Here is a 23,190-nt window from a genome sequence, read left to right on the forward strand (position 1 = left end):
AACTAAAAACAAAAAAGGCACTTCCACCTGGAAATTTAAAAAAAATTCTGCTAATCTCTTGGGTTAAATGGGAAATATAAACAAAAAGTACAGAATTCTGAAAATGATAATGAAAAGTCTATAAATGAAGAGCGTGTGACTTCTATGTATAACAAGCAATGATCAAAAAAAAATTCATAGCCCTGAACACCATATCAAGTAAAATTAAAAATGAAAGTAAATGAACTAGAGTCCCAATTTAAAAATCTAGAAAAAACCCCCAATAAAATATACCAAAAGAAAACTCAAAAATATAATAAAGATAAATGCAGAGATTAATGAGACTGAAAACAGAAAAATGGTAGATCAAATCCATTAATCAACATTCCTGTTCTTTGGGAAAAAATGTACAAAATAGAGCACTAGCTAATTTAATCAAGGAACTGTGATGACAGAAGCAGAGTCAGAGGGAGAAGAGAGGTAGGGAAAGAAGGGGGGCGGGGAGGGGGTGTTTGAAAATGCTATCCCACTGGCTTTGAAGATTAAAGAAAGACCCAAAAGCCCACAACACAGGTAGCCTCTAGACTTTGGAAAAAGGAAATGGATTCTCCTTCGACTTCAGAAGGAATGCAGCCCTTCTCTTGGGTATATACCTAGAAGTGGAATTCCTGAGTCTTGGTAACCTATGCATAACCTTGAGAAACTGCCAAACTGTTTTCCAAAGTGGCTGCACTGTTTTACATTTCCACCAACAAACAGTGTTTGAGGGTTCTAATTTCTCCACATCTTCACCAACACTTGGTATTGTCTAGTTTTTAAATTATTTTTTTATTATATCCATCCTAGTGAGTGTGCTAATTTAAAATTTCTAGAAAGGTCACTTGCAGTGGTGCTGGGGACCTTTAGAGTCCACTGATGTTTAAGAACTCCAGAGTTTAAGTCCATATTCAACCTCTTGGCCTTGCCTTCTCTTCATAACCCCACTTCATTACATACATTATATACACATACATTTCTACCTCATCATATGCAGTTCCTAATCTCTTGCATTTAACTCTTAACCATTATTTCCAAAAGTGAGGCATTAAGGATTTATGCTTTATATCAACTTCTATCCTTCTATAAATTAGTAATATCCAATTTTATGGGACTAATGTGAATTCAATTCAGGAAATTAAATAACCAAAATGAAAATGAATGTCTGCATTCCAACTGCCCACAAAGAAAACCGAATTAAAGCCCCTGCTGACCAGTCAGTTCTGCTGTAATGCAACATATATGTTCCTAAAAATTACTGCTCTGTGCAAAATAGCATAATAAAAACCACAGAGCTTATGGAATAATAGAACTAGGGGTACAACATCCAAATACTTTACCAATGAGAGATTAAAAAAGAAGGAACCTAATAAAAACAGCACAGTTTTAAACATGCTAAATAGTCGGGAAATACATAAATACCATAATAAATGTGATAGATTATTTTGTAAAAGACCTGAAGGGCGCCTGTGGTAGTGGGCGTCGTAAGGGCTGCAGCTTTTGGGTTATTGTCAAGTGGAGGCAGGAAAGTGATTTGAAATCTGATGGAAAGTTGTAACTCCAGACGTGGGCCAGTGTGACTCCTAACATGTGTTGAACTGAGGTAGCTGGTAGATGTTTGAGGGGTGTGTGTCTTGTGTATTATGTGGCAGACACACTGCTGCTGGGTGCAGCTTCCTGTGTTCACCTAATGTTCCTTGCAGATCAAAGTACACACAAGTAAACGGGAAAAGTACATGTGTTCACACCATCCCCCTCATGTATCAATTGCACTGGAACAAATACTCATTTTCAAAACAAGTGCTACAGCTGAACTGACTGTGTTTGCTAATCTGGCACCAGTGACAGTGGAATGCTGTAAAAAAGTCTTTATCCTTCAACGGTATCCCAATAAAGTTTCAAGAAATGCTGACACAGAACTATGGTTGGTCAACATTAAAAAAAAAAAAAAAAAAGATTATACTTTAGGGTATTCATTGAAGAGATTTCTTTTCTCTGCCTGTCCATCTTGTAGTAAGGCAAGTTTGTCCTGGAAGTTTCTACGATCTACTAATGAAATAGTTGACAGGTTGAAGGCAAATCTCTAGTTAGTGAAAAGTTTCAATTTCACTTTTACTTCTCCTCGGACTAGCAAAAGATACTCTTAGTCCCAAGTATTTAAAATTAGGTTGCAATGGAGAGAAACACAATGAGAGAGGAACAAAGGATCCACCCTGTAAGTCATCAAAGTGCTTTATTTTGTAAAGCCCGGCTCATGACTGGAGTGTACTGTTAGCACTAAGAGATACAAGGCAAACTTCCTCACTCTGTCCAAATAGTTTATCAACAGAAATGAATGACAGAGACTGTTACAGACAAAAATAAAGCATTTTGTAAACTTCTAAAAGCATACACAGATTGGCCACAAAGGAAATAGTTATTCAAATAATGTATGTGTACCTTTTCTTTACTTCAGGGTCTCACTTGTAGTCTTGGGTCAAAGAAACTGTAGTATAACTTCAGAAAACTGAAAGTGACTTGATGCCAGAAGGAAAGTGGGGAGGGTGGGACCAAATCAGTCTCAATTAATTCAAATGCATGAAATACAGATTTGGACAACCATGTCACAGGGGTGTGAACATCCTCTGCTGAGGATAGCAAATCTACGTGGCTTCAGTAGATAATAGTAGGATGGTGTTGCCACTGGCTTCCAAAGCAACAGATTTGCTATCACCTTGTGTTTTCTAAAGTAAACCCACATATATTGGGCACAATTACAGTCTTGATAAGCCCTGAAGTAAAGTTACTTGAAGAGGAAGTATGGCAGGGGTATTTGTTGAGTTATAAGTAATTATTGAAGGGTGAATTTTTTTTCCTTTTCTGAAACTGCCTACAAAAATCGTCTCATGTTTCAAACAAAGAATTTCAAAGGCACAGCTTTAGCACAGTGTATAAGTTGATAACCTATTCTAAGCAAGTCTAATATTTCAGCTTGACGCCTTTCAGAAAATGCCAGAAAATTGGTAAATATATGATTGATGTTGGAAATTTATAACTTGATTAAACACAATCAGCACAGTTTAGGGCAATGAACTTACATGACCAGATTTGGGATAAGCATTTAAAAAAAAATCATTATGTTCATAAATGTACATCTGGAGGAAACAAAACAATCCTTTTCCTCTAATTGTAGAAGACTGCTTACCATGTACTTTGAATAAAATATTCACCCCAGAACATGACTGCAGGATACATTTCAAAATATGACAAACATTATTTCACCTACACTGTGAAATAACTTTACATGTAAACTTCAAAAATCACATGCTGTACATTAAATTTTTAGATTCAAAAATATCCCTGTTTTCCTAATAATGTAAACAGTAATATTGAGGGTTTCAGTTAAAGGGATAATTCATAACAAAATACCATTGTTTAAACAATGGTCAAACATAAACATTTTGTAATTCAGATTTACAATTGGTAACAGGAGAATTGAGAGTTCTAATACTTTGCTCACCTTCCCACCATGGGAGATGAAGATACCATTGCCCCAAACTATGCATTTTCAGGTAAGCTTTATTTTTATTTTTATTTTTTTAGCATTAATTCCTATGTTGCAACATAAGAGTGTAACAGTGAAGAAAGTCCAGGCAAGAAAAGAGAAGAAAGCAGTTTTCCTGGATGTACTTACTGAGGTGAAAATGTACAGATAGAATGACTAGGGGACCAGCCTCTTGCTGGAGAAGGGGCCCTGGTCCCCAGACATTGGAAGTCCCGACACCATTTGGAGGCAGAACCCTGAACCAGGACACTCAGGAGATGCCAGCACTCCTCCATCCAGTGCCAGGGGCCGGGGGTACACTGTTAAGAAGTGTCAGTGTGTGTGGTAGGAGTGTAACATTCGTTGTTAAGTTTTTTCCTTTAATTACCATCATTATTATCATTATTATCTTCATTATTATTATGAATACTGTCTCACATCTTTCAACTCCAAAAAATAAACTGATCCACAGTTTATTGTGTGATGCCAACATGGTTGGTCAGACATGCATTTCCTTCTCCCCCTCCCCCCTGCAGGTGCTCATTCATTCATTCATTCATTCATCCACAGCTGGAATCAGAGTCGTTGCCCAAACACACAGAAGCAAATCAGTTTTCATTAATCAATTAATTAATTAATTTTGAAGATTTGTGCGCGAGCACACACACGCACACACACACTCATACACACACACGTCAGAAATAGCTAGAACGATGCTGGGAAATATCAGGTAGCTGTTAAAGCGAGTAGCCCCCAAATCAGTCATCTTGGCCTGAAGATGTAAACGCGGAGGGGTACTTCACTGAGTTTGGTTTTCATGTTTCCTACACGGAAGCCACCCCTGTCCTTCCCGTGCTCGTGTCTGTCCGAGGCTGTGCAGGAGGTTACGTCAAGATGTGGCCAATAAAGTCCAAAAAGCGCTTTGAATACTGTTCTGGGTTCACGGTCGAGATCTCCGCACCAGCCTGGGCAGTTTTAAAGGAGAGGAATATGACACAATTACTAGTCAGTATCTGGCTGAACATAAAACTAATCATTCTCAAATCTGTGCAGCTTCTGCTCTTAAAGCATAATTCAGAATGCCTTGGATTTGGACAGTGTGTCTGAATAATCAGGGTTCTTAGGGATCTGTGTGTGAAAAGGAGGCAAAGAGCGGCGGAAACAACACATGCTATTATCACATACGTACACTGTGACTGATGCGACTTAAAAAAAAAAAATCAAACTAGCCACATTTGGGGTGCTCCGATCCAACAGTGCAGTGGGTGTGGCCTACATTCAGAAGCCACGGGGACAATGCTTTTGGTTTTCAAGGGAGCAGATTGGGGATACCTTGAGAATGACACACCCTCAACATTCGGCTAAAGGGAAACTCCGATGCCAATGATGTAAGGGCTGTGTGCATCTTTCTGGACCAACGTAAGCAGTCCAGTGCTCTAAGATACGCTCAGCGGCAGCAACAGTAGGTTCCACAGTAGCTGCCTGGGCTCTTTCCGACATCCGAACCAGACGCTGACTGCATCTCCCCAAGAGGGCAGGGGCTGGCTTCCATCAAGCACAGGGCCTGGGGATGCCATTGTTGCCCCTCACAAAGACCTGCTTGGAGCAAGGATGCTGGGCCCCTCACAGTGGCTCAGGAGGGGTTTTCCTATTGTGAGAGGGGAGCGGTCCCAAGATATTTACTAGCCAGGGGCCTGAGCTGCAAAGGGGAACACCAGAGTTTTACTAAGTCACCATGTGCTGGTTTTAGACACCCATGCTCACTGGGGAGCATGTCATTTCCATGCCTGGCCTGGGCCGCTGGGATCTCCATGGAGGAGCCCAGGCCTTGGGAATGGTTCCCAGCCGTAGCTCAACACAACATTCCTTTGCAAAGAGCGATATCTTGTTCTTGCAAACTGCATACGATTATAGGCCAAGTGGTGTATTACCAGCCTGGTGACTTACCGGGGAGATGAAAATGGAGCCATGTTTGCTATGGTACATTTCCAATTCCATATGGAATAGAATAGTACAGAAGGTTTGAGGAGGGACGGGAACAACACAGAGCATCTCCCAGTGTTCAGGCTGTTCCTCCCACAATTGTGGGGGGAAACAGCAAGGCATTAGGACCCCTTTATCAGTTGGGGGGAACTGAAGCTCCAAAGTGTTTCCTCAGGCTCACACAACCGGGAAAGGTGAAATGGGGATTCCAACCCAGGTCTGTCATTATAATACAGGTACCCACTACTCTTCCAAGTTTCTGGTTATGCCACTTCACTTTTACAAAAGACCCATCTTAGTAGCTGTTTTGGCTAACCAAAAGAAATCCAAAAATGATTTCTGCTTTTACAAAAAAGGTGAAAAGTGAAAACAGGTTCAGCGTTTTTTCTGCAACTAGCCCTTAGAGAGGCAACACGAACGCCGAGCAGCGAAAAGAGTCCCACCAGGCTCCTTCCCCGGGAACCACACTCAGCATCTCGACACCAAGCGCCAGAGCTTTGCACTGTGTCTGAGCACCTGTGTTTTATCTCGATTTGCTCTGTGCACCTGATAGCAAAAGGGACCTAAGGTATCAGAAAAGCCTAAGAGCTCATAAGGGTGTTACACTTTGTGTAAAACTGAATGTAATTAAATGTATTTGGCAGGTTATTTTGTGAGGTCTGGGAATACTCAAAAAGTTTTCCATATAAATTAGTGGCAATTGCTTCTTCGCTTTACACATTTTGGTTTATGAAACATTTCATGGGAATGCTATACTTTCGGATAGTGGAGGAACCTGTACACCCATGGTTTTCAACCAGACGTGAGCATCAGAATAACCATGGAGCCTTTTAGAGACCTGTCACTCAAGCTCCTGAACTGGACTCAGAATCAGGGAAAGGGGATGGTGCATCTGGCTTGCACATGGTTACAAATGGTACTCAGAAGATTGTGATGCCAACCGCTAGGTGAGAGCTACTGTGTACCCGCCTGTCTTACTCAGTCAGGGTTTCTAATGTGGTCAGTGGGCTGGGTGAGGTCTTGGTCTGTGCTATCCACACAGCAGAAGCACAATAAATAGTTGGTGATGAAGTGACTGATATTTCTGTGGCAAATGGAATATAGTTTTAGACTGATTCCAGGTTGGGAAGACAGCCTGGTTTGGTTTTAAAATAGAGAAAAAGAGCCTTAACATAAGTTGATGTTCTGCTTTATTTGGGTTGCTCTACACAGTTTGCCAGGGTGGCCCCTCTCCTTCCAGTGTGAACCAGCCAGGGCAGGAGTTCACCTTTGTGGGATGGGCCCTATGGCTTGTTTAGTGCACCTGGAAAGCCAAAATTGATCCCTACAATACAGCATAATGGTCACCCACGACTTGAGAACTTCAGCCAGTCAGGTGGGGTGCGCTGGTGGGGCATGGGGTACGACTAGCACAGAGCTGGGGCCGGGCTAGGACCTGGGGAGCAATCCCATCTCTGCCACTTCCTAGTGATGTGATCCTGACACGTTACCACTTAAGCGCTCTGCCTCCATGTCTTCAACTGATAAACAGGGACACCCTAGTACCCCTCCCAGGCTTGTCATGGGGCTTCAACAAGTCAATATAGGCCAGGAATAGCGATAATTCTGAGCAAGCACAACAAAGGGAAGGAATTCAGATGACTAAATTTTGACCTGGCATTTGAAAGATTTCTGTCATAGAAAAAATACAATCACTGTGAGAAAAGAAATACAATACTGCATATTTTGGAAGTGTCTGAAGCAGGTAATAGTAGTTCAGTTCTGAACATTTCATACTAAAACACTTAACTATCTTTAGCACTTTTATCTTTGAAACATTTTTCAAATAAAAAAGTATTTGTATAATATTCTAGTGATGCACGTGTCTGTGAATATCCCCGGTGTGTAAAAAGAAGAGACACCGCTGAGTTTAAGTGACTTGCCAAAAGCCTAGGCAGTCCTGGGAGCAGCGTGGGCAGGGACATTGTCTGAGTCTGAGTCTTGCACTCAGCCCTCCGCAGGGAATGAGACCCACTGACGGACTTGGAGCAGCTCAGTGGAAAGGAGCAGCCTGGAGCTGGTCCCTGCACTACAGACAACGTCAAGGGCCCAGGAACAGAGAAGGAAGAAAACGGAGATACTTACGCCATGTTTAACGGTTTTTGCAGCGTGGGCAGCTTTCTTTTTTGCATCATAATGAGTCAGAATGTCAATAATTGCCATAAAGTACACCTCTTTCCTAGGTGAGTCTGTAAACGGATGAGAGCAAAGTTGGGGCATAAATGACAACACTGGAAAAAGCATGAGCTGCCTGCTGAGGGAAGAAGGAGCATGGGAGGGTGAGGGACTTGGTGGACTGGAGATTGGAAGAGTCCAAACACAAAGGCAACAGAAGCTTTTGAAGATTCCACGTAATTCCTCCATGTCCCTATTAAGTCTCTGTACCCAATTTCCTCTCAATTTAAAAAATGAAAAAAGAATATAACCCCAGGATATTAACTCCATCTCCAAGGGTGAGATGGAGTGTTTTTATTTTTTGTTAATCTGCATTTTTAAAATAACTGTGAATTGCTTTGGTGTAAAGACAGTGTTTATTTTTAAAACATTCTATAAAACAAGTAGAAGCAGTATGTTACTTAAGCCTTTTCCATCATTAGATGCTAATTCCTAATTAGATGCTAGTTCCTCATTCTCATTGGATCTAGTATCAGAACTGGATAAAGGCATATGTCATGTACAATATCTATCTTCTGTACATTTCCACAAATATGATGCTCTTTCAATTATAAAGAATGAGAAAAGTACATTTGACTATATCTGATTTTTCTGTGTTGAAAAAACAATTTGGTGAGCAAAATAAAAACACAACTCAAATTCACTCGGCTGATATGCCATATGAGATTTTTAAAAAAACAATTATGAATCATACTTTTCATTACTCAAAAAAACACGCCTGCTTTTACCTTATCTCTAGTATATATATGTATATATTTCGGGATTTTATGTATAACTAGGTATGGTAGAATGTAATATTCTTTCAGATATCTAACTGCCCAGATGTTTAGGATTAAAATAGATCCCACTCTGGACAAGAGGGCCACAGACCCCTTAATGGGAGGAAAAGCACAGGACACACACAGCAGCAAACCAGAGATTCTCGCTCCACATCCTGGGCTGGCTTCAGCTCTCTGAGAAGGAAGGGCTGGCTGAGATGAGATGACTGTCCTACAGGATGTCCACATGAGGTTCAGAGTGGACCAGGGCTCAAGATAGATTTATGACACTTTAGATTCACATAAAAAAGAGATAGCTCAGAGAAAAATTTAAAAATATTTCTTATATACGTTATCCATATATAAGTACGTGTAAGTATGTGTATATGTAACATAGATTGTGTTACATCACTCTATTCCCCCATCACAAGATTCAAGGACCTCATCACATTATACTTTAAAACCAGGGATTACGTTACCTTTAATATACCCTTGTCCCCAAATCAATTACTTGGGACTCTGGAGAATGAGGCTTGCAAAGCAGTATACTTTAAACTGGGGTTGTGATTATTGGTAGGTAAGGCACACACCAAACTGCTTCATAGGTAAAAAGAGTTGATAGTAACTCAGCTTACTTTCATGGCATTTAATTCCATAAACATCAATGTTTGGATCGAACTCCCCTGGAGCCAAGGGTGGGGAGCTGTTGAGCGTATTTCCGGGACTGTCTGGAGGGGTTCCGACAGGGTGGGTGCCATCGCTTTCTCCCTCCTCTTCCCCATCATTCTCTTCACACTCCACCTCTTCCTGCTCGGCTCTCTCCACATCGTGGATTCCCACCAGCAGGCTGTAGTCCATGAGCTTCAACTGGGCAAGAAACTGGAGAGCAGGAGGCGACAGGGTCAGGTATGTTTAAACAGAACCCAGATTTAAAGAAAACAAGCTCAAAAAAATGCACATGGGGGAAGCTGTGAGTGAAGGAGCGGCAGAAGCAAGAAGAGGGTCTTCCTGAGGCGGCCGGGAGCCTCCTTTATGAGGCAGTTTCTCTGGCCAAAAATGACGCCTCGAGCTTTGGGCTGGTTCAGAGCTAGTATTATTTTCCCTAAAATGTAAAGCTGGATGCTGAGAGGAATGCATTCATCACATGTCAGTTGGATTATTCCAAAGAACATAGAGCAAGACTGGCAGACAAAGACCCCGAGGGAGGGAAGAGAATGCTTCTCCCAACAATTAACACTGGCTAATGGGAAAAACCAGGGACCTCCCAAGTAGCTGCCAGCAGAGTCTCAGAATGGTTTGTGAAAGCACTTTGAAAGTCAGTACACGCCGCTGAGATTACTATGCTGTTCATCAACAGTAAGTAAAAGCCCAAATGTTCCAATCAACCAGCAAATGTCCATGTCAGTGCTCTGGTGAATAACGCAGTCCTTCTGTCCTGCTCACGTTTCCTTCTGATGGAAGCAAGGAGAACAAGATGCAGAAGGTGGTTCGCTCTCCATGAGGCTGCACCGGCCCAGGTTCCTGTTCTCCCTGCCTGTCCTGTTCCAGCCATGGCGAGAACGTAATGTGGGGCAAGGCCCAGCTCTGGGGTTTGGCCACTCCTCCTGCCAAGTTCTTTTTGACTTTCCATGTCATATTTTTCTTTTCTTCTTTTTTAGTGGATGCACCCAGGCACATGACCTTAAGCAACCATACTAATCGATCGATTCAAATGTGGATAGTATTATTGAGGGCAAAATGTGGCAGCCTTTCTGTTGGCTGGAACTAAAGGGCTCCCTAATCCCCAGCTGGCTGGCTCTGCACAGGGACCAATGCTGCTCAGATCCTGGGCTCATGGTCCAAAAAGGCATGTCACCCTGACTCTTGAAGGATTTGGTGCCAGCCTCGCTCAGTGATGCAGAGCAGCTGATGGGCCTCAGGATACTCTGATAGAATTTAAGAAATGAACTTCCTTACACAAGGTCTTGAAATTATGGGTCTTGAAGATCCGGCTGAAATGAAATGAAATCAATTTTCGGAGACCTGCAGAGCCATTACTTTCTCCCAAGCCAGTTGGGAAGCAGCTCTGTCTCCGAGCTGAAAGAGAAGGCCTGCTCCCTTAAAGACGAGGAGAGGACCGCACACTGCAGCTGTTTCCTAATGCCTTGGGTTGTCACCAGCCCAGGTGTGCTCCTGCCTGCTTACCCCTCCCTCAGCTCCCATTTCTCTCTCATTTTCCCCATTTGTTTTGAGCTCAGAAAAAGAGAAATCACACAAATCTTTAACCAAGGTAAGAGAAACCTAATATTTGAAAATAGATACAAGCAAACCCTTTATCAAAAAATAGTGCTGAAGTGCCAACACATATATGAAAAGGGGTTCAACCTCACTAATCATCAGGGAACTACAAGTCAAACCCACAATGAGATATCACCTTACACTTGTTAGAATGGCTATTATCAAAAAGGCAAGAAATAACAAGTGTTGGAGAAAAGGGAACCCTTGTACACAGTTGGTAGGGTTGTAAATTGGAACAGCCACTATGGAAAACAATAAGGAGGGGCCTCAAAAAGTTAAAACTAGAGCTACCACATGATCAAGCAATCCCATTTCAGGGTATATAACCAAAGAAAGTGAAACCATTATCTTGAAGCAGTATCTGCATCCTGACTTTCACTGCAGCATTATTCACAATAGCCAAGACATGGAAACTACCTCAATGTCCATCAGTGATGAATGGATAAAGAAGCTGTGTACACACACACACACACACACACACACACACACACACACACACCAAAGAAAGTGAAACCATTATCTTGAAGCAGTGTCTGCACCCTCACGTTCACTGCAGCATTATTCACAATAGCCAAGACATGGAAACTACCTCAATGTCCATCAGTGATGAATGGATAAAGAAGCTGTGTGTACACACACACACACACACACACACACACACACACACACAAACACACACACTGAAATATTATTCAGCCTTAAAAAGAAGGAAAGCCTGTCATTTGCAACAACATGGATGGACCTTGAGGGCATTACACTGTGAAATGAGCCAGCCATCACAGAACGACATATACTGCATGGTATAACATGTGGCATCTAAGAAAAAAAGTCAAACTGATAGAAACAGAGTGGAACGGAGGTTGCCAGGCGCTGAGGAGGTGTGGGAAATAGGGAGAGGTCGGTAAAAGGATATAAACTTTCACTTATAAGATGAATAAGGTCTGAGGATCTAATGTAAATCATGGTGACCAAAGTTGGTAACTCTGTATTGTATAATTGAGATTTGCTAAGAGAGTAGGATTTAAATGTTCTCACATACACAAAGGTAAACATGTGAGGTGATGAATGCTAATTTAATTAACTCAGTGGGGATAATCCTTTCACAACAGATACATATAGTATCAAATCGCATTGTACACTTTAAATAGCTTACAATTTTGTTTGTAAAAAACAAAGCAGGGGGAAAAATAAAGGTGATACTTATTCTATTTAAAGAACAAAGAAAACCAAATGCTGATTCTCAAGTCTTGAACAGTTTTCTGAGCCACTGCTTTCCCCACACTCCCCCATTACAGTAATCACAGAAGCAACTGCCACGTCCAGTTCCCTCAACCAGACTTCCTCTCCAGTGGTCAGAGGCCACTTATCCTCCCATGTCATCCTGGCAGCTGCTGGGCTTCATGGTGCATCTGGCCAAGGAACACGTTTGTGGGCATGACCTTGCCAATCTCGAGACAATCCTAATACCATAAAGCATTTGAATCCATTACCAACACAGATCCAGTCACGCAGCCAGGTACAGGATCTCGGTTACCCATTCTGCTCCCCACGGGCCCATGATCGGGAAGAGAACTAAGAGCCCTGGGTTATAAAGACAGCTGGCCTGGCACGAGGCCTGCAGTTGGATCCCTGTGTGAGACAGACAACAGGCTCAGACAGATTAAAAAAATCTTGCCCACGGATTCAACGCTAAGGAGTAGTGGATTCAGGATCCCGTGTTCAAAGCTCATGTTCTTTATACTGCATTACGCTGCCTCTGGAAGCTGCATTAAGGCAGCTTTCCCCAAATCTTGTTCTTCATGAACAAGAAGAACTGGTAGGGAAATAATGAGTGAAACAAACCAAATGGTTTCTGAGGAGGAGGAGGACCGCCCAAAGTGAGTAAGTGCTGGTCTCCGAGAAGGGTGTCAACAGCAGCAGGCCTCGCATGACATGCGATCACAGAATCTGCTCTCCCCCTTTCCAGCACCCAAGGTTGTGGGACCATCACTGAGAGGCCCTGTGTCAGGGGCGTTCCCAGACACACAGGGAGAGCACAGTTTTACATTGTGTGACATTTGGTTCCCAGTGTGGACCAATGAGAGGAGTCCATGATCATGATCAGAGCTGACAACAGGCAGGTCAGAAGGCAAAAGTGATTTTCACCCCCCATAGAGCACTTCCTTTTGGAGAAAAGGGCTCACATATATTTAGCTATGAACTAAACTACTTTTTCTGGCACAAATAAAATACGATTTTAATTGCAGTAAAAAGGTAGATTCTCAAATGACAATTCTTTTTTCTACAAAAAACAGCCTCTGTTTTTCACTATTCTCAGATTACTTATTGAGCTGCAATAAACTCATCTTTTACTTTCAGCAAGTAAAAACCAATCCACCCCCTTCCCCACCTCCCCATATACTATACTCAAACTAACAGGCCAGTCAGATACATTAGAGAGCATGAAACTGATGAAGAAAGTAAATTAGATTAAATTCTAGCCTCATTAGCAAGATCAGGTGTCAAGCTACTTCACCATAATTACCTGCTTAAAAATTTAATGATGCTTCAGCATGAATTTCAAAACTAAAGACACTTTTATCAACCATTGAGAATTTTTAAAAATGAAAGAATTCTTTATGCCCTGCTTCTATTTCAACAAAACAGCTAAGTGTGAGAGCTATGTAAGGGATTAAACTATCCAAATCCTTTAATCAATGACATTATTAGAGACAACAAAAGGGCTAAGAGGATCCTTATGTAACTCAACTGTAAATCTGAACTGCTTCTGTTACAGCATTTCTGGAGTCTATCACATAGTAATATATAGACAACAGGGAAAAAAATGAAAACAGTTTTCTGGCAGATCACAGATAACCCTATTTACCATAATTGCTATTTACCATAATTGCTAAAACAATATTATTCTCAGGATCAAAGATTTGCTGATTAATGAATAAAAATCCAAAAGAGGGTATGTCTACCTATGGTTAGTTATCAGTTAGATCAAGTTAACCCCAAAGGTAAGGGGAAAATGCTTAACTAGTACATATTTTAATAATAACCACTAACAACTGAGGAAAAGTAAATGCTCATTAATGAAAAACTGGAGGAAAAATGCTATATAATAAAAGCAAACACTTATTGATTTTTATTTTAAGTAGACATATACCTTTCACAAATAACCAAATATTTGGTTCTAAACCAAGTATATGCACCACGTAGGTTAAAATAATGTAAATTTTCAAAATTAAAATAATTGATGACCAAAAATAATTATGAACTAACTTGGTCAGTCTGACTGTCTTGCAGTGAAAGAGATGTTAAAAGACTAAAAAGGAAACTGTAATGCTTCTTCTGTCCTCGTGGGGAATGTGATCCAGTGCACGACATACAGTCTTTGCCTCAATTCATTTTAATTGCTTTTGTTCAATGACATGAAAAAGGAAATCCACAGAGCTGCTAAGTAGCAGATCTGTACTGGTATTCAGATAACTGTATTTCAAAGTAAACACACACACACACACACACACACACACACACACATACGAACATATAAACAAGAGTAACAACTAAGGAACACTTAGTTTAATAACAGTCTAAATTAGAATTTTCTTTGCACTGTCTTGTGATCTAACGCATTTCAAGAAAATAACTTTCTTCCTGAATTTATTTCGAAAAGAATTATATAAGGAAGTCCAGTGGGAGTGCTGCAATGCCTTTAAATAAACAAAAGGAAAGAAAAAGGTGTATTTTTAATTTTGAAACAAAAAAAATATTTAAAAAGAAAATCAATTCATTATAGACTTAAAGCCCATTTCCAGATAGTAGTTTATTTTCCACAACAATCCCCCATGACTCTAGTGTCCAAACTGCCCTCATGCTGTTCCCATGATGCGTAAGGATGGTTTAATGGGGCTAATGATGCTAGTTTCATAGAGGCTGGTGGAAATAGTGAAGCTTTAAGTGATCAAGGCTGTGTTTACTAACATCAATTTGTGGAGTCGATGGAGGAAACCCCAAATTCAAATAGTTACTAAACATTTGTTTTTGAAATGCTCTGCTGTTTGACAGAATGCAGCCTTTCCCCTCCAACCCAACTCTGGTGCCCGTGGGCGGTCAGTCTGAATGAATTTTAACTACACCCAGGCTATCCCCACCAGCACAGGCTAGCCCCACCAACAAAGACTGTGGAAACCAGAGGGTGGGGATACCCATCAGAAGATAGCAGGCACTTTCTCTTGTTTGTCACCTAAAGGAGGGAGCTGCTGAACCAGCACACTTCTTTTTCAAACCAGATCCCATACGAGATGCACCTGCTTATATCTGATTTGGGTAACGTACAATATATATTTTTGCCTTTTTGCAAATTAAAAATAGATGGTTTAAACGGCTCCTAAAGACCAACAGTGTTGACATTTATACAATGGGGCTGCCCTTTATATTGATTTTTCTTACCTCCACATCCTTTTTCAGTTTTTCCAGGAACACCTTTTTGTTGTTGTCATCAATATAAATCTTTTGGCCCTCATTAATGAAATCATTATCCTTTAAAGTTGGCAGTTCTTTGGCCTAAAACAAATGAGGAAAAGAATGGGAAAGTGGCATGAGTGAAATCTACAAAACACGTATGCCTCCCAATCCTGGAAATTAAGTTTCTGCCCCTGGAAATGGAGTTTGCCCTGTTCACTGCGAGGTCTTACCCAAGGCAAGGAAATGTGAGGTGGCTTGAGTATCAGTGAGCTATGAACGCTGGAAGCTTTCCACTAGGAATGGAGGATCAGGGGTACTTACTCCATATTATAAGGCTTTTGTAACAGATTTCATGGTTGTCGTAGGTATGAACCGGTCTGCTTTTTTAGATTCACTTTCTTACAAGAAGTCTTCTAAGTATAGTATTTGTATTCTTGGAATGTCAGGAACCCTCAATTTCCTTACTGGTACGTACAACCCAGCTCCATATCCCCCACACTTTTTGGGTGGTAGCCTTTGCTGGTTCATGTTACAAATAACATGTTATCTTCTCTCAGAAGAGCACCATCCATAATCATACCGGGATCTAATTTTTGAGTCAGGGAAAACGTAGCCAGAGGGTAGCCATCCGCCTTTCCATGCCTGCCTCTTCACACCAGACCAAGACGGAAATTCTGTTTTCATTTGGACAATGTCAAAGGAATATGTCTTCTTTTAGCATAGAACATATTAAGATGAGAAATGTTACCCTTTATAAACAAGACGGTGGTGAGCTGGCAACTAAACTACTTACGTTGACCAACACTAAATAATGGGTGGCTATCAAAACATGGGTCACAAGCAGCAAAACTCTAGCTTGTGCTATACGATACTATAGGCATATAGTTTTCAAATACTGTGGATCATTCTATTTAACTTGGTGCAACCTGCATTCTGGGAGAGTTCAAGACCAATCAAAACTGACCCCCTCTTTTCTGCTAACCATAGCTTATCTATTCCAGTTGAAAATAATCCAGCATAAGATACTGCCTTTCTAAGTATAATAATGAATGTCTAAATGACTCTTTTTTCCATAACTGAGATTAAATGAAAAAAAGAAAAATAATCCAAGGAAAGAACATTATTCTCCTTCCTGGTCCCCTCACTGCCTCCCTCCTTATTCAGCGCAATAAAAGAGAACTCACTGGGCAACCTACTGAAACATCCTTCAGATGCCTGAACTCACTTTTTCTCCTTATTTTCTAAGGGATACACATGTAAGTAAACTACTCACATCCTTCTGCACATATACATATGAATATATATTAGCATTTCCAAGTCAGTAGCTTTGCTACTCATTTTAACTTTGAGAAAGTTTTCAGTTTTGTAATTTTGAATTTGACATAACTACTGGCAAAGTAATTATCCTTGCAAAGCAGGTATAGCAAAGATCAGAAATCCAAAGATTCAATTCAATAAGCAGTTACTGAATGACTGTCATGTACAGGAATGCAAAAATGAACTAATCAACATTTCTATTCTAAAGGAGTTTATAATCTAGTATGAAAGACACAAAAGCAAGTAGGCAGAAAACAAGGCAGCATGAGTATGTAAAATGTACAGATAAATAATTCAGTTCTTGGGGGAGACTGATCTCCTTTCAAATACTTTTATGCCAAGTCCTAGAGTCTTGAGGAAGTAAAAAGGCAGTGCCATTCTCCACAGAAAAGAAGGAGGGGACTTTTTGACTTACCCTCCAAATTTGTCATTAATAACTTAACAATAATGTAATACATGTAAAAGAAACCCTTGAATGTGAAGACAGCACATTGATGTTAAATGTCTGAGTCAATTACACTGGTCCCTTAGTTCTTCTTCCATTAGAACTCTAAACGTAATGAAGTTTCACCGTGAAGGAAATGCAAGGATCTGAAGTTCAACAAGTTCATTCAGCGGTGGGCATTGTCCAAAACACAACATTGGAAGCATCTCAGAAGAAAGGGCGGAAGCCAGATCTATGTACAGACAAAAACAGAGATGCAGAAGGATCGCGATTCTCCAATTAGACAACTTGGGCGTTTCTGTCTATGTTTTGAGGTGTGTTAAGGGTTAAGATAGCTGCCTCAACTCCACAACTCATTTTATATGTGTAAGAAAAGAAGGGGAGAGGGATTTTTGTGTGTGTGAGTGAGAAAAACCTGAAGGCAGGGATGACAGATCAAAACCAAGGCTGTAAATGACACAGCAGACAAGTGTTTAATAGCAGTCACATTAATGAACATGAGTGTCACTTCAGGTTTACCCCAGCAGAATTACCTCATGTGACAGGCAAAGCATAATTCTACCTCATAATACTTTGCATACTCTGTACCGTATTACTAGGCTTACTTGTGAATTTCACAGGCACTAAGGATCAAGTTTAAAAAGGGCAACCAGATTGGTTAAAAGACTTAGAGGCTTATATTATTGAAAGGCTCAAGAAGCAAAGGCAGGGCAACTGCTAGAGGGATCTGAGACTGGTCTAAAAACGCCCACCCCGAAGTGTCTGTGGGATGGCACAGTGCTTAGGAGCACCAGGGTTTTGGAGACATGAATCCTCAGGTTCCAATCCTGGCCCGACGCCTTACTTGTCAAGGGCCAGGGCTGGGTTTCTGGACCTCTCCAGGCTGTTGCCTTATGTGCAGAATGGGGAAAACACCACCACCAGCAGCAACAGCCTTGGTTACTGTGCTAACAAGCATTTGACGTTCATCAATTTATTTAAGCGCCTCATCTCATTGATTCTTCCCAACAACCTTAGATATTATCCATAAGCTTCTTTTACAGACAAGGAAACTGAGTTTAGAGAGATTATGCAACTCGACAAGCCTTATAAGTGAGCCTGGCAAGTGGACCGGGTAAGCCCGTTCTCCTGCTGAAATGGGAACCCAGACCCTCTGATGCTTGGTCATCTGGCTAAGGTAGAGTTATTCTGAGAATTCGACCAAAACGTGTGTGACACATGGAAATAGTGGGTGACACTTGTCATCTCCATCACTGTCGCTGTGAGCACTCAATAAATTGCATGATTTAAAACTGGTATTAAAGTCGAGAGTACATACAACATATTTTCATAAAAAAAGAGAACTTTACAGCAGTCGTTCTTTTCTACTAAGGCCTAAATGACAAAGATGAAGTCGCCTGACAATGATTCACCCTCAAGAAAACCTAATTGCTTACCTTTAAAAAAAAATTCAATTTATCTCTCTGAAAATGAGCAGCATTTATATTAAAAACACAACATTTTTTAAAAGGGAGGTAAGCTATTATGCTATAAATTAATGAACTTGATCTCTTGGTGTCACGTTGCCCACAAAGGTGATGCCTGCAGAGCAGCCCAGAAATCACTGAACAGCAATGGCTTCTACCTTTTGCTTTGCAACACTGAATTATTTGCACTGAGGAGAGTTTTGAAAGCCTCTAAGTCACTGGGTCTGTTTCTGTAATGCGTGTCTTTCATACCCTTTCCAGTTCTATGCAGAAGCAGTCAGAGCCCGGAGGAACCCACCCGAGCGAAAGACGTCAGCTCAGAAACGCTTAACTGTGGACTCTTGGAGCTGGGTGTCCAGCCAGTGGTCAGCAACCTTTCTGAAGTGGTAGCAGGTTAAGTCTTTATTTATTCGCTTTGGATTAAGTTCTCCCGGTCAGTTCCATGTAGATCAGGAGCCTCCGAGTGTGATGGGGGGAATTGCAGCAGCATACTCATACGTGCTGGGAGGCAACACCACGGAGGACGAGGTATGGGAGGGACCTGCTGCGCCCCCCCCCCCCACCAGACTGCCCAGCCCTGAGCCTCGACAGCTGCCTGGGGGCCTCTGGAGCTGCTCCCAAGCCCTGGCCACCTGAGTGAGGTTGTGTAGTTCGGTACAGCCCAAGTTGAACGAGACAAGGTCATTTTTCCTTGTGTATGAGGGCATTTTACTGGGGTAGGTGGGGTGGACCCCAAATGGCATTCCTCTCTATTAATGAATGTGACATGGAAATGCACAAAACAGCTAAAGCCATAAGCAGAGACGCCATTCGCCCTGCAACCCGGCTACCCCGCTTCTACTGTTTGGGTAAAATTAGCAGAATATCCCTCACACTTTCCTGCTGGGTGATGCCAGACCCCAGGTCCATTCCACATGGTCTAGGTTTCTACTTAGGACACAGACTGAAGCCTGAGGTTATATCTCAGACCGAATTCAGACTGCCTGGGTTATATCTCAGCTCCTCCAATTATTAGCTGTGTGACTTTGAGCAAGTTACTTAACCTCTCTGTTACTTGCTTCCTCATCTTTAATTGGGGATTAGCAAATAGCATTGTTGTGAGATTACATGAGTTCATATATGTAAAAAGCTTAGGCCAGTGCTTGCCACAAGGAGGGTTACATACAAACATTGTTCTTGTTATTTGCTGGCCATGGTCTCAAATATGGCTTGTGTATCTAGACAAAAGCTCATCACTAATACATACAGAGCAAGATTAAAAAAAAATATTGGCATATTTAACATTTTTATACTCGCTGTGATATTCTGAACAGGGGCTTCATGTGCCCAGACCTCAGTTTTCTGATCTAATAATGGAAAGTTAATAATGCCTATGTAATAGGGTTAGTGTATGAAGTAAATGACACAAAACACACAGTGCTTGGCAATAAGAACTCGCTCTATATTAGTTTGCGCCTATTTCCATCTAAGCCATTGACCATGACCAGTGTTTTTATATAGTGTGTTTCTTACTACTGAAGAATACAGACTTGCCCTTCTTTTAGCCTTCCTGTTTTTAAAAGGAGTGGGCTCTTTAAACATAGTCTACCATGTTTAAAATCTTTGTTTTTAGATTTTGTTATTAGTCACAAATATTTCACATGTTTTCTCTACATATTCCTTTACATTTTGAAGACACTTTCCTTACTTGCTGCACATTAACTTAGCGTTCCACAAGTGGAACGTTATTATCTCATTTCACTGCAGCAGATATGAGGGACATACGAGGTCTGACAATTAAGTTTGCGAACTTGTTGTAATGATGTTGCTAACCTTTTTTTGATACCAGAGGGATTATTCATTATGAATTTGTACCAACTGGACAAACAGCCAAGTGTACTATTTGGAAGTGCTGAAAAGGCTGCCTGAAAAAGTTAGATGACCTGACCTTTTCACCAATTCATGGCTCTTACATCACGACAATGCACCAGCTCACATGACACTGTCTGTGAGGGAGTTTTTAACCAGTGAACAAATAACCGTATTGGAACACCCTCCCTACTCAACTCATCTGTCCCCCAATGACTTCTTTCTTTACCCGAGGATAAAGGAAATATTGAAAGGAAGACATTTTGATGACATTCGTGACATCAAGGATAATACAACGACAGCTCCGATGGTGATTCCCGAAAAAGAGTTCCAAATTTGCCTTGAAGGGTGGACTAGGCGCTGGCGTTGGTGCATAGCTTCCCAACGGGAGTACTTCGAAGGTGACCATAGTGATATTCAGCAATGAGGTTTGTTAGCACTTGTCCTAGTATTAGTTCATGAACTTAATTTCTGCATCTTGTAAAGGGCACATTAGGTGCATTAAAGTCGATACTGGCCAGAGGCTTATTCCCTTGAGGTGTCTGCTCCAGCTCCCTACCCTGTTTTCCAAACTTCAACTATGAATTGTCCTGGCTGGATAAACCTCTGTGGTTACTGCAAAAGCTAGCCCTAATTGGAAAACCTCACTGAATATACCCTTCTTGAATACCAAATGAGGATAAAATGTTGTTATATGATAATAAAACTTGGGTAAATTAACTTCTTGAAGTAATAAAGTATCTAAATTTATATTTATTAATGTGGAATAAAATTTAGTAATTTTATATACATGGCCAAAGACAGAAATTTGCTGACTCTGGTCTTACCTTAATTTTCCATGGGTTAGTTTTCCTTAGTGAGTACATTATAAGACTAAGGTAATTTAGTGAATATCATTTTGCTGTCCTAAAGCAGAAATTCACTAACTGAAATCTTAGTAGCCACAAAACTTTAACCCAAATATTAGAGAGTAATAAGCTCATTGGGAACACTTGCTATGAGGCATAAGAAGAAAATTGTTTCCTTAGAAACATTTCTTTCCTCCCTTTTTGTAATTATATTATCGGGTGAAAAGGTTTTGGTTTCTTTTAAAGCACAGTATTATAGTCTGTCCCTCAGCAAGTCTATATTCTTCAAGAGTAAGAAACACACTATGTCACAGTATTGGTCATGGTCAAAACAGGATTATGTGTAACTAAGACACGAATGAACGTGGATGTGAGAATCAAGATATGCAAGCTACTGAGTCGGAGCCTGAAGATAACCAACATGTGGGTAAAATTTTAAATGTATAAATGCTTCTGAATATAAATAATTACCCCTTATTCTCTAGGGTTCAATAAAAGATCTAAATGATCTCCAAGGATAGATTTGGCTAAGGGTTTGAGATTTTTTAGAAACGGAAAAATATGCAGAACTAACAGCTACAAAATTTAGAGCTCTCATTTTTCAGAAATGAACATGTGCTTTTGTGGCCAGCTCACTAGAAAAAGACCTGGGAGCAAAGGAGGTGGCCAGAGAGGTAGTGTGGATCCTGGGAGGGCAGAGCTCTGCTCTTCCCATTAGAATTGTAGAAAAGAGAAAGAAAGAAAGAAAGAAAGAAAGAAGGAAGGAAGGAAGGAAGGAAGGAAGGAAGGAAGGAAGGAAGGAAGGAAGGAAGGAAAAGAAACAAGGCATTAGAATTTCCCTCCTAATATAAAAACACTTAGCACTTTTTATAAACTTTAATAGTGCAAATCACTAAAAATATTGCAGATTCTCTGAAAACAGAAACAAAAAATAAATGTTTACCAGAAGGATTTAAATTTTCTATTTGTTTCAAATGGATGTTATTTGTTTCTAATGTATGTTAACTGTTAAATATACATATTTGGTAAATATATATATATATATATATACACACACACACACACACACACATATACATACATATATATACATTTACTCATGTCATTAGGTTCTGTGGTCTGATGTATGACTGTGGCCATTTGCATGGAGTTTAGCAATAATGGATATTTTAAAGTTTAGTAAAGCCAGAAATGATACAGAAATTTTATTTTAGCAAGACTTAAAACATCTAATGATCTTTTAGATGATTAAAAATTTTTTTAAAAAAGTCACAAATATTTGAAATTTGTATTTACAGTCAAAAACATAACTTCAAATACACAGACTTCAAACTAAAATGATACTGGATTTTATTATCATTCTATAATTACATTAAATTATACAAAAAGAGTCTATTGTATTTTAAATTGCCATTAACAATAGGAAAAAAATACATGTATTTAAAGTGTACAGAGCCAAAATCTGTATCACATAGAACCAAGTTTGTATTTTAGCCAGGATGGAAACCTTAGTGGGAAGGTGAAATGTACTCCTGTCACACTTGAGTATTTAATGTAAACAGGATTTTGGTACCAGAAGGTTTCAATGCAAAGGATAACACAGCATAGTGCTCTGTGATTAAAGGACTTGTATTTCAGAAAGAAATAAATTTTTGTTGGATGTGCTCATTTGGCAACCCATTTAAAAGAAGTCTAATTGTAAGCCTTGATGTCAAAGTTTGCTGCCTGGTGTCCCTTTGATGGCCGTATTGTAACACTTGGAGCTGAATACACAACATAAAAACTATGTACTAATTATTGTCTCATGTTCAGAACTGCTTATGTTCCTGATTTACTTGTTATTAGAATCTCACCTAAATGAAAATAAACTTGCGAAAAAGACTAAATCCCCTTTCACCAAACTTGCCAAAAACTTCATAAAAGTCAGCCTGTGGGGCTGAAAATATACTCCAGAAATACTTCTGTAAGGGAGAGAATTTTAGGTAATCCTTACAAGAGAGCAAGGACGCAGATAACTTGATTGAATACATGCGGTATGAATTTG

At 40.4% G+C, this 23,190-nt stretch overlaps 1 protein-coding gene across 2 annotated transcripts in view; it reads right to left on the bottom strand.

Moving 5' to 3' along the window:
- Nucleotides 1-2,229: 2,229 nt before the first annotated feature.
- The window catches only part of PIP4K2A (phosphatidylinositol-5-phosphate 4-kinase type 2 alpha), a 145,397-nt gene continuing 124,436 nt past the window's right edge, over nt 2,230-23,190 (bottom strand). For both annotated transcript variants that reach the window (XM_088789171.1, XM_088789167.1), the window contains 4 exons: nt 15,208-15,321; nt 9,129-9,372; nt 7,646-7,749; nt 2,230-4,503 (listed from right to left, as the gene is read on the bottom strand). In XM_088789171.1, the coding sequence (XP_088645297.1) occupies nt 4,423-4,503; nt 7,646-7,749; nt 9,129-9,372; nt 15,208-15,321 (543 nt within the window). In that variant the 3' untranslated portion in view covers nt 2,230-4,422. The remainder of the gene's footprint in view (nt 4,504-7,645; nt 7,750-9,128; nt 9,373-15,207; nt 15,322-23,190) is intronic.

This window comes from Rhinolophus sinicus, chromosome 1, assembly GCF_057876585.1.
Source record: "Rhinolophus sinicus isolate RSI-liver-muscle chromosome 1, RSI-T2T, whole genome shotgun sequence".
Lineage (NCBI taxonomy): Eukaryota > Metazoa > Chordata > Mammalia > Chiroptera > Rhinolophidae > Rhinolophus > Rhinolophus sinicus.